This window comes from Neoarius graeffei, chromosome 6, assembly GCF_027579695.1.
Source record: "Neoarius graeffei isolate fNeoGra1 chromosome 6, fNeoGra1.pri, whole genome shotgun sequence".
NCBI classification, from domain to species: Eukaryota; Metazoa; Chordata; class Actinopteri; order Siluriformes; family Ariidae; genus Neoarius; species Neoarius graeffei.
In genome coordinates, this window is record NC_083574.1 from 37,013,988 (window position 1) to 37,026,984 (window position 12,997).

Here is a 12,997-nt window from a genome sequence, read left to right on the forward strand (position 1 = left end):
AAATCCCAAAGAAACATCTCGTAGGCCTTTATTTTACATTTTCAAAAAAGTCCGGAATTGGAAGTCGGTCAGTGGAGTGTAATGAAGTGTCTCATTCACTAAACACAAACGCTCAGAAAACAGTGGAGAAAACAGCGATTGCTTAAATAGGCTACTAATGGTTTACATTAAATTACTAATGTATGTAATAAATAAATTAATTGATTAAATAGATAAAGAAGCGAATACTCCGAAGCTCAAAATTCAGGAAAGTGGCTCCGGTGTCGCAAGTGCACAAGAACAGTTATTTGAAAGTTAACCTAATGAATTTGCGCGTGCGATTTCATGAAGAACCGGGACAATTGGCATTCGGTGAAAGATTCACACCTCTGACTCATTATATTCGCGCGCGCCCTCTCGCCCACTGTTGCTTCGTTTTCCCGATTTACACGCGTGTCTGAAGATGGAGTTTTCAGAAATCTCCACTCTGCCCAGAGTTTGCAAAAGCAGCTGTTTTCAGTGATTGAAACCTCCGTATAGGTGTGAATGAGAGGTGCAACTGAATAAATAAATATGCGTCTTTTTTATCCGGCTACATGTAGGCTATCACTGCGCAAAGCCTCTAATGTTGAAATAGTAGTAATATTTGTTAAAATAATAGTAGGCTAAAGTTCCACATTAATCGGTAAAATGGCCCAAGGGATGTGATGGGGGGATGGACGTTTTATAAGGGGGATGACTTGAGATTTTTATTTCAGAAGGGGGATGCCTCCCCCCACATCCCCCCTCAACTCGCGTACTGCGTATAAGGCCACCTGACACAGGCCCTTCGATTTCCATCACTAGAGCGTGTCAAATTTACTTTCGGTTTTGCCAGCATGGACGCGCTTCTTTTAAATGAAAGCACAGATGTGTCAGACATCAACAAAACGGTAAAGAATAAGTGGAGATGGGCTTGGCTAAATAAAATGGGCAATAATGGCAAGCCATTTAGTTCATGGTGTAAAAAGATGAAAATGGCAGGTGTGCGCTTTTGTGTAGTTTGCCATAAAAAGTCTATGGAAGCAATGGCAAAAAACTAGATGCCTTTGGCTTCACTGCGAAGAAGCAGAAAAAGTGAACTTTCACTTTACTTTTCTTGCAAGTTCTTTCTGTTCCACTCTTTTGAAAGCATGGTTCAAGTTCGACTGCACTTGCACTTTTCTCTTAACCACTGTTGTGCATTACTAAAGTATTGTTGAAATAAATTTGCACTTTGCGCTGAAAACTTGATGTTTCATCATTTATAGCCAGTAATGACAATGGTAAGGTCTGGCCTTAGCTTTAGTCATTGTTAAAATTATGTAAATGTACTATAAGTAGGGGCCGAGGGGATAATGGATAACATGGCGTTTAAAATTTGACGCATCGCTGATGTGGTAGGGGCCAACGACATGGAGCTTTTTTTTTTCCAGTCAGATGATTTTTTTTTTTTTTTTTTGCTTTAATCCATGCTTTCATGTAACTGCCGCCTAGCAACGAGAGGCAAAGGGTAAAGAGGGTAGGCTATCATAGATTCTATTTGGAAGAGATCAACACAATTCTAGACTCCCAGAAGAGGAAGAGCTAGCACGCAGGGGTACTCAAATAGAAATGATGAGGGGCCACATTTTTTTTTTTTTTTTTCCATTTACTCAAAGGGCCATTTATTGAGAATGTGTATGATGCATGCCACAATAATGTAACGCATTTATTTTAACATTTCCTTGTCATTGAACACAACAGTATTAGGGCCTACCTAAAATAAAAATATATTTTTTATTTGGGCATAAATAAATGAATAAAATAAATAAAACAAATAAATAACTGAATAAAACATTACCCTGTTAATAATCCAAAACAAATACCCTTCAAGCTGCCCATTTTCTGTGCTTTGGTTAACAAACTCAAGAACTAACTCACACTCTCAATATTGCTTAATGGGAGAAATGGCCTCGTGTGTCTTTGGCCAATGTTTGAAACCTTGGTTTGAATGGTGTGATAGCCAGGGAGACACACTGATGTGTATGTTCATTAGTGAGCCGGTTGTGGTATTGGTTTTTGACAATGTTCATGGTGGAGAACGCGGATTCACAACGGTATGTTACTCAAATAGCATGCCATTGTGGCTACGGCCGGTAAACTGACTGTCTGGAGTTTTGCGAGGGCTTAGATTAGCCTTGCTATTTATTTATCGTTGCCATGGAGGCAATCCTCACATCTCGTCGCAGTGCGAGGGGCGCTCTTTCAAAATAAGAGCGAACAGCGCGATTGAAAAAAAAAATGAATTAAAAAAAAAAACACAGAACAGCTTGCGGGCCAGAAATAGACCCCCCAGGGGCCTAAAATGGCCCGGGGGCCGCTATTTGAGTATGGGGGTGAGAGTTCACCGGCGTTTTTCATGCGCCATTTCCATTGAGTAGAACCGGAGTAGAACAGCCAGTGAACCGCAGCGTGTTCTTCCGCTGACGTCACAACATGGCCGCGAGCCACGGACCCAGTTTTCTTGCGCTGTGCAATTAAAAGTTGGATATTTGCGTAACAACAGCTTCTTTTCACGTAATTATAACAGAAATCTAACATGTTTGCCATGTTGTATAGTTTATTTAAGAAATTGCATAGAGCCATGTTCGTGTCATCAGCACTTTAAGTCCCATCTCCTTAAATTGCTGAATTGATTATTTTGATCATTCTATTAAGTTTTTCTAGTAGCATTTGGGGTCTTGGACATTCACAGTAAATTTTAGGACAGTAGTCCTGGTAACTAATTAATAAAAGCCTGACATGACAGACATGCTAAATGACAATAGAAACACATCGGTTTCTATCATCAAACTCTGACAGACAAACTAACGTCTACCATCATATTCTGACAGACACTCTAGATGACAATAGCAGCAAAACTGTTTCTTACATTATTAATCTGACAAATTTAGTAATATTAAATACCTCATCACTAGAACCAAATAATAAAACAAAATATTGAAATAAAATTTATTTTCAAAATTGAAATATCAACAATAATTGTCAGAACAGTGACGATAGACACAACTGTGTCACTTTTGCGGGGAAATAACACATTGAAACGGCCTGTCGGCTGAAAGGGTCGTAAGCGGCTCTGGTTTATCTCAACTTACGATAGTTTTCCTCCAGAAAAATTTAAATATGAATGCACAAATATATTCTCAATGTTTCTATCATCAAAAATTTCTATCGTCAGGATAGCTGACTGAAAATCTTACCTTGATTTATTTGATGAAATCTAGCTGTCAGAACTCCAAGTCTTGCCCGGAAGTAAATGTCTGCTGTCACAAAAATCATGCGCAGTAGAATTTCCTCTTTGCGTCAGTCGACATGTGCGTGGCTTGAATTTTGCTATCGTCAGGTGCATTTGACTGACTGACAGACTGACGATAGCATTTTTTAAAAATAACTGTGGGCTTCTCTCGTGAAGGAAATAGTTTTTTCGCTGTTAATCTATTTCACCTCTATCTGTTGACACCCCAAAATTATAAAGCCTGCTTCCACACGATAACTACCAAAGATCCATAATGGCCGAGTCTATCGTCAGGTCATCTGACAGAAATTCACTGACGATAGCAACAGGGATAATGAAAGGGATTTTTAAAATGGGAGTTATGTCTGTCAGATATGTCAAAGAAATAGAACTTTATTCTTTTAAAAGTTTTTTATTGATATACTCAGTGTATTTTTAAATGACGTGCTGTTTTAGAAGACCAAATACCATATTTTCAATCTTGAAAATATTACCTCACTGAAAAAAGGACAAGAAAAATGTCTTATTTTGTGGGCAAGTGATTAATGGATCCAGTTACGGTAGAATCTGCCTTTTTTCTTTTTTATAGCTGGAGTAAAGCTAGTAACGAGAGAGTTTTGTGTGCACGCAATCTGAAGCACGGTCTCAGAGGAAAAGTAGGGGTCAGTAACGCTAGCCACTAGGTCTGCAATGGCAGTAAACGTTCATACAGTGCAATAAGGACCCGGTCCCACAACACGGATACCTACAACTATGACTACAGTGGTGCTTGAAAGTTTGTGAACCCTTTAGAATGTTCTATATTTCTGCATAAATATGACCTAAAACATCAGATTTTCACACAAGTCCTAAAAGTAGATAAAGAGAACCCAGTTAAACAAATGATACAAAAATATTATACTTTGTCATTTATTTATTGAGGAAAATGATCCAATATTACATATCTGTGAGTGGCAAAAGTATGTGAACCTTTGCTTTCAGTATCTGGTGTGACCCCCCCCCCCCCCGTGCAGCAATAACTGCAACTAAACGTTTCCGGTAACTGTTGATCAGTCCTGCACACCAGCTTGGAGGAATTTTAGTCCATTCCTCCGTACAGAACAGCTTCAACTCTGGGATGTTGCTGGGTTTCCTCACATGAATTGCTCACTTCAGGTCCTTCCACAACATTTCGATTGGATTAAGGTCAGGACTTTGACTTGGCCATTCCAAAACATTTAACTTTATTCTTCTTTAATCATTTTTTGGTAGAACAACTTGTGTGCTTAGGGTCGTTGTCTTGCTGCATGACCCACCTTCTCTTGAGATTCAGTTCATGGACAGATGTCTTGACATTTTCCTTTAGAATTCGCTGGTATAATTCAGAAGGCATTGTTCCGTCAATGATGGCAAGCTGTCCTGACCCAGATGCAGCAAAACAGGCCCAAACCATGATACTACCACCACCATGTTTCACAGATGGGATAAGGTTCTTCTGCTGGAATGCAGTGTTTTCCTTTCTCCAAACATAACAGTTCTTATTTAAACCAAAAAGTTCTATTTTGGTCTCATCTGTCCACAAAACATTTTTCCAATAGCCTTCTGGCTTGTCCATGTGATCTTTAGCAAACTGCAGATGAGCAGCAATATTCTTTTTGGAGAGCAGTGGCTTTCTCCTTGCAACCCTGCCATGCACACCATTGTTGTTCAGTGTTCTCCTGATGATGGACTCATGAACATTAACATTAGCCAGTGTGAGAGAGGCCTTCAGTTGCTTAGAAGTTACCCTGGGGTCCTTTGTGACCTCGCCGACTATTACACGCCTTGCTCTTGGAGTGATCTTTGTTGGTCGACCACTCCTGGGGAGGGTAACAATGGTCTTGAATTTCCTCCATTTGTACACAATCTGTCTGACTGTGGATTGGTGGAGTCCAAACTCTTTAGAGATGGTTTTGTAACCTTTTCCAGCCTGATGAGCATCAACAACGCTTTTTCTGAGGTCCTCAGAAATCTCCTTTGTTGGAGCCATGATACACTTCCACAGACATGTGTTGTGAAGATCAGACTTTGATAGATCCCTGTTCTTTAAATAAAACAGGGTGCCCACTCACACCTGATTTCAATCAATGGGATGACAAACACCTGACTCTAATTTCACCTTCAAATTAACTGCTAATCCTAGAGGTTCACATACTTTTGCCACTCACAGATATGTAATATTGGATCATTTTCCTCAATAAATAAATGACCAAGTATAATATTTTTGTCTCATTTGTTTAACTGGGTTCTCTTTATCTACTTTTAGGACGTGTGTGAAAATCTGATGATGTTTTCGGTCATATTTATACGGAAATATAGAAAATTCTAAAGGGTTCACAAACTTTCGAGCACCACTGTATGCCTGAATTTAGTTCCAGTCTGGAGCAGTCACACCACAGCTATAATCCCGACTATAATATCGCTTGCTCCGGACTCTCAGGGAAATAAACGCATGTAACTTGGAAATAGTCATGGAAGTTTTTTTTTTCTGAGTAGTATCACATTATTCCGAGTCATACTGTACAGCTTGGACTTCAAAACAACCCATGCACACACTCCGGTGGTTGATATAATACGGATTGGTCACGGATTATGGAAATATAATAAAACTAGATAGAACTCGACGCCAGCGGCGTCGATAGGGATGCCTCCGCCCGGTAGACAACACGCTTTAAGTTGTGATTTGGGGATGGACATTTGACCTCACAGTAATCTTGACCTGGTGAAATTCCTTTCATTAGTCTTGGAGATATGGTGTTTGCAAGGTTTTCAGACAGACATTTGACCTCACAGTGACCTTGACCTTAGACCTTTTGATCTCAAAATCTAATCAGTTCATGTTTGTCCCAAAGTGCACAAATGGTGAAAGTTTGATGAAATTCCTTTCATTAGCCTTTGAGAGATCGCGTTCACAAGGTTTCGGGACGGGCGCACGGACAGATGGACAACCCGAAAACACAATGCCTCCTGCACCTTACGGTGGCAGAGGCATAAAAAGGATACAGAGTGGTTACGGATTTTAATACAGATGCATCATGGAAGCTAACAATTTACAGATTGGTCACAGACGTTTCAGTATATTAGATTGGTTACGAATTTCATACGGATGATGCATCACGGATTAAAAAAAAAAAAAATTAAGAAGTCTAAAACAGTTAAATGTTTGGACTGCCGAAGTTCATCATTAAAATATCTTACCTGCATTTATGTTTACTTGATTAATTTACTATTGATATTTCACAGAAGATCACACATCCGTGAATAAAAGATCCGTACTTTGTATTTATTATTATTTTTATTTATTTATTTTAATTAATTTATTTATTTATTTAGTGAATCTGTATTCTGTGATTTCATGATGCAACAAGGACGTACAAAGATGCCCAGGAAAAATAGGACGTGCTCAGACATCACATGTAAACAATTACCTGATTGGGCAGATGTTTATCGGATCAGGTCCGGACCTGGAAAAATGGCTCCAGAAGCAATCTCAGCGATACGGATAAACCCAGGCCTGAGCTATAGGGATGATTATCGGTCTGGTGTGACCACCAACCATATAAACTGCAGGGGACCAATTTATTTATAGTTAACGTTATAGTTCTTGGTATTGTGGGACCAGGCCTTTATATCGTTATCAGCATATCTACACTACCGTTCAAAAGTTTGGGGTCACCCAGGCAATTTTGTGTTTTCCATGAAAAGTCACACTTTTATTTCCCACCATAAGTTGTAAAATGAATAGAAAATATAGTCAAGACATTTTTCTGGCCATTTTGAGCATTTAATCGACCCCACAAATGTGATGCTCCAGAAACTCAATCTGCTCAAAGGAAGGTCAGTTTTATAGCTTCTCTAAAGAGTTCAACTGTTTTCAGCTGTGCTAACATGATTGTACAAGGGTTTTCTAATCATCCATTAGCCTTCTGAGGCAATGAGCAAACACATTGTACCATTAGAACACTGGAGTGAGAGTTGCTGGAAATGGGCCTCTATACACCTATGGAGATATTGCACCAAAAACCAGACATTTGCAGCTAGAATAGTCATTTACCACATTAGCAATGGATAGAGTGGATTTCTGATTAGTTTAAAGTGATCTTCATTGAAAAGAACAGTGCTTTTCTTTCAAAAATAAGGACATTTCAAAGTGACCCCAAACTTTTGAACGGTTGTGTATTTACTTTGCATGTTCAACCTGAAATATCATTCAACACTGAGACGGTTACTTGTCCAGGGTTATTTGAACATGTAATTTTAAAGCCTTAAGAATAATCGTTGCTGAATAAAAATGATAAAATTGCGAAAAATATCCTTACACCCTCCCCAAGAAACCTGCCATATATAGCATGCAGATTACCTCCATAAAGAGTAAAAGCTTTCATGAAAATACATGAAAGCTTCTAGTGTGCTAATGTGTTTTGTACCTTTTTGCTGACCTGTGGGGTTTTTTTTTTTTTTTTTTTTTTGGGTTACACAGACTACAACATTTTCAGTCTTGTAGCTTATCTAAAGGGAAATACAGTGGGGCAAAAAAGTATTTAGTCAGCCACCAATTGTGCAAGTTCTCCCACTTAAAAAGATGAGAGAGGCCTGTAAGTTTCATCATGGGTACACTTCAACTATGAGAGACAGAATGGGGGGAAGAATCCAGGAAATCACATTGTAGGATTTTTAATGAATTAATTGGTAAATTCCTCGGTAAAATAAGTATTTGGTCACCTACAAACAAGCAAGATTTCTGGCTCTCACAGACCTGTAACTTCTTCTTTAAGAGGCTCCTCTGTCCTCCACTCATTACCTGTATTAATGGCACCTGTTTGAACTCGTTATCAGTATAAAAGACACCTGTCCACAACCTCAGTCACTCTCCAAACTCCACTATGGCCAAGACCAAAGAGCTGTCAAAGGACACCAGAAACAAAATTGTAGACCTGCACCAGGCTGGGAAGACTGAATCTGCAATAGGTAAGCAGCTTGGTGTGAAGAAATCAGCTGTGGGGGCAATTATTAGAAAATGGAAGACATACAAGACCACTGATAATCTCCCTCGATCTGGGGCTCCACGCAAGATCTCACCCCGTGGGGTCAAAATGATCACAAGAATGGTGAGCAAAAATCCCAGAACCACACGGGGGGATCTAGTGAATGACCTGCAGAGAGCTGGGACCAAAGTAACAAAGGCTACCATCAGTAACACACTACGCCGCCAGGGACTCAAATCCTGCAGTGCCAGACGTGTCCCCCTGCTTAAGCCAGTACATGTCCAGGCCCGTCTGAAGTTTGCTAGAGAGCATTTGGATGATCCAGAAGAGGATTGGGAGAACGTCATATGGTCAGATGAAACCAAAATAGAACTTTTTGGTAAAAACTCAACTTGTGTTTGGAGGAGAAAGAATGCTGAGTTGCATCCAAAGAACACCATACGTACTGTGAAGCATGGGGGTGGAGACATCATGCTTTGGGGCTGTTTTTCTGCAAAGGGACCAGGACGACTGATCCGTGTAAAGGAAAGAATGAATGGGGCCATGTATCGTGAGATTTTGAGTGAAAACCTCCTTCCATCAGCAAGGGCATTGAAGATGAAACGTGGCTGGGTCTTTCAGCATGACAATGATCCCAAACACACCGCCCGGGCAACGAAGGAGTGGCTTCGTAAGAAGCATCTCAAGGTCCTGGAGTGGCCTAGCCAGTCTCCAGATCTCAACCCCATAGAAAATCTTTGGAGGGAGTTGAAAGTCCGTGTTGCCCAGCGACAGCCCCAAAACATCACTGCTCTAGAGGAGATCTGCATGGAGGAATGGGCCAAAATACCAGCAACAGTGTGTGAAGACTTACGGAAAACGTTTGACCTCTGTCATTGCCAACAAAGGGTATATAACAAAGTATTGAGATGAACTTTTGTTATTGACCAAATACTTATTTTCCACCATAATTTGCAAATAAATTCTTTATAAATCAGACAATGTGATTTTCTGGATTTTTTTTTTCTCATTCTGTCTCTCATAGTCGAAATGTACCTATGATGAAAATTACAGGCCTCTCTCATCTTTTTAAGTGGGAGAACTTGCACAATTGGTGACTGACTAAATACTTTTTTGCCCCACTGTATATGTTAGTCTAGTGTAATTATTTGTACTGATGTAGCATAAATATTAACCTAAAACTATTTCAAAGTTCCTCATTATGGTAAAGTTGGACCAATGTGTCATGAAAACCCTGCTCAGATCTTTTCTAATCACCATCCAGCTCTTTTCCCTGTGAAATGTACAGTCAAGGTGGCCACATGCATATAAATATTATGCTCTACAGTATTTCCATAGCGCCTTGTAGCCTTTTTTTTTTTTTTTTTTTTTAATCAGTGTGTGACGCTCATGTTTGGTTTTATCCTGTCGTTAAGGATCTGACCTCAGCCCTGACCCGGAAGATAACCTTGAAGACGCCTCTTATTTCATCTCCCATGGACACGGTGACGGAGTCGTCCATGGCCATCGCTATGGCTGTGAGTATCCTACACAACTGCAAACACGCACCCTGGTCCAATCTGAAGTGATGAAGCTTTTGCAGGCCAAGTTGCGATTTCTTGCACCGTTTTTATATCAAATGCAAAAATATCCACTAGCTTGCCGATTTAATGTAGGTTCAAGTATGAAACATTAAATTTAGAAAAATGCTGTGGCATCTTTTGGTTTGAAAAATGACTTGTTCCTAGTAGTTCTCCGTCAACAGTGTAGCCTTCACAGGCAGTAGTGCATAGTCATGGTCACTTCAGAACGGATCACAGCCAAGATGTCATATGGCTCCTGGCTTTGACCTTTTTTCTGATGTGTATTAGCTCATGGGTGGAATCGGCATCATCCATCACAACTGCACACCAGAGTTCCAAGCAAATGAAGTTCGGAAAGTTAAGGTGAATCTCAAACTTTTAATTCCTCTTGAAGTTCATAATGCACTTCCTGATGAGGCGTCTAACCATTAAACTGTTGGATTTGATTGCGGCAGAAATTTGAGCAGGGCTTTATCACGGATCCAGTAGTGATGAGCCCTCGGCACACGGTTGGGGATGTGTTCGAGGCTAAGGTACGGCACGGCTTCTCTGGCATCCCTGTAACCGAGACTGGTAAAATGGGCAGCAAGCTGGTGGGAATCGTCACGTCACGGGACATTGATTTTTTGTCAGAGAAAGACTATGACAGACCGTTGGAGGAGGTTTGTAAGCAAAATGACAGTCGTAGCAGTATGGCTCTATATAAAGAGCTTTTAAAGGAGAACTGAAGGCAAATTTATTTTATCAAAATTCTACCTATTTTATTAAATATATGAATGCGTTTTTGATCGCTATTTTGTCACTGCTCGATCAAGTTATGAGTGTTTGAAATGCGCTCTGTAATATCAGGCCCACTTTACACGGGGACGGTATAAAACAAAAACGCAAAAGTCCGTTTTCGTTCTCACTTTTTTTCCGCATCTACACGACCGTTTTCAAGGAGGAAATCTGCGTCTATACGGTGACGCATAAATGTCTCCGCTATGTCTGCACGCATGCGCAACGTCTTCCGTCTTGTCTGATCTGCACATCTGCGCCGCTGTTCTGTCAAGTTATCCTACCTCTTGGATTTGTCCTACCAAGCCTACTGCGCATGCGCGAAATCCAGGAGGGTAGGAAAATTCAACAGTAGTTTTGTCCCACCGATCAGCTGGGCTGATAGAAAATCGGTGAGAATTTCACGCATTTGCCGATTTTTATGTTTTGTGCGTATTGGTCGAGTCTTTGGCTGAGTCAAATAATTTGTAATGACTTGTTTTGAATAATAAAACGGTCTGTATGAGAACTTGCTAGGATAACTTTACAGAACACCGGTCCGGCTGAGGTACTGTAGTGCTCGAGGGAGGAGCAGGAGCAAACCGAAACTCTTTTAATCTGCCTTTATTAAGTAACACTCACTCTTGTTTCGGTGAAGAAGAGAAAAGGCAGTGTCCATCTCAGCAAAATAAACCCGTTCGGCTGCTAGTTTTGTTTTCAGTCTCGGGTTTATGGTTTCACGAGCGGCTTGAATAGGCGGCGCACGCGTGCGTGCGTGCGTGCGTGTAACTTGGTGACACCAAACTGAGGAGCTCCAGCCGGGCGGGTGAGCATTAAAACACATCTACTGCATTAAAACACAGAGCAGCTTGAAGGTCCGTTGGATTGATGTAATCAGACATGCTCTTACTTTTTTACTTACTTTCTTACTTCCCGGGCTGGCATGTGCAGTATATGACACATGTATGACGTAAACGCGTACCCGACGTGAGCAGATCCGAGCAGAGTTTCGCGTATTGGGTAGTTTAGACGGATATGCAACGGGGGCCGTTTTTAACTTATCCACTCTGGAAGGCGTTTTCAATTTTATCCGTTTTTCAGCCTCGGAAACGCCGTCCCCGTGTAAACGAAAGGCACTTCTGATAAAATATTTAGTCGTTTTTACCCGACAGCGTCCTCGTGTAAACGGGCCCTCAGTCCATATGTCAAAGCACTGAGCATAAACGAGATGCGTTGAGACCTGTGCGAGACATCGTAGGACGGAAGTAAAATGTACAGCGCAAATCAAAGTGACCGACATCTGCCAACGTCGTCAAAAGACGCACGCACCATCTTTCGAATGCTGACGTAATCAAGCCGGAAGTTTTGTTTGTTTTGATAGCGATCAGGAAAGTTTTTGAAAAAAGTAGGCAGTAATCGTCATTTAAACTCGTTTTTGTGCAATACTTCGTTTGGAAAACAGTTTTCCAAACGGTGGCGCTGACATTTCACGTTTCGAAGTCTCGCACAAGTCTTGTGAAGATTGCGCGGATAAGCGATGCCTGCCGTGGACCAAACGAACTAAATTCAACACGGCTAAAAACTGAATAGGCCGATAAGTAAGGTTACTAAAACCGAAAATGTAATTGAAGAACATGTTAATTAAGAAATAAAGCAAGTTTAAAAATGACTTCAGTTCTCCTTTAAAGTCTAGTTTGTAGTAAGATTACTTTCCGTAAAGCTTTTTGAACGTGTTAAAGCTGTGATTTGAATCTGCCAGGCGATGACTAAGCGAGATGATTTAGTGGTTGCGCCAGCAGGAGTTACTCTAAAAGAAGCCAACGACATACTGCAGCGCAGCAAGAAAGGTCTGGTTCCTTTTCTTTTCTTGTCAAGTGTGCACGGTGGTGGGGTTTTGTTTTTCTTCACTGATCTCGATCCTGTTTGATGGAGTTTTGTTGTTGACAGGTAAACTGCCCATTGTGAATGACAGTGATGAACTGGTGGCTATAATTGCTCGCACGGATCTGAAGAAGAACAGAGAGTACCCTCTGGCCTCTAAAGACTCGCGTAAACAGCTGCTCTGCGGAGCCGCCATCGGCACGCGTGAGGACGACAAATACCGACTGGACCTGCTCATGCAGGCTGGTGTGGACGTGGTGGTGCTGGTACGTTTCGGGGGGGGCTGGACACATGACTCTATTGCCCATTTTCTTTACTTTCCACACTTGATTCTGTTCAAAGGTAAATCTAGTAAAAATTTGTTGATTTTTAAAAAGAGATATTCAGTTTGCAATCCCATTTTAAACATTGAAGTTGTAAATGTATTTGGCTGAGCTTCTTGAATGCTATTCGTTATAACACTGAAAAAGCACCTGTCCATAATCTTTCATGTACCTCTTTATTTATTTATATATAAAATA

At 40.7% G+C, this 12,997-nt stretch overlaps 1 protein-coding gene across 1 annotated transcript in view; it reads left to right on the forward strand.

The window, feature by feature from the left end:
- impdh1a (IMP (inosine 5'-monophosphate) dehydrogenase 1a) overlaps positions 1-12,997 on the forward strand; it is a 77,560-nt gene that overhangs the window by 28,585 nt on the left and 35,978 nt on the right. Inside the window, exons 4-8 of the mRNA XM_060923616.1 lie at positions 9,693-9,794; positions 10,128-10,202; positions 10,295-10,501; positions 12,355-12,442; positions 12,543-12,742. Coding sequence (XP_060779599.1) covers positions 9,693-9,794; positions 10,128-10,202; positions 10,295-10,501; positions 12,355-12,442; positions 12,543-12,742 — 672 coding nt within the window. The remainder of the gene's footprint in view (positions 1-9,692; positions 9,795-10,127; positions 10,203-10,294; positions 10,502-12,354; positions 12,443-12,542; positions 12,743-12,997) is intronic.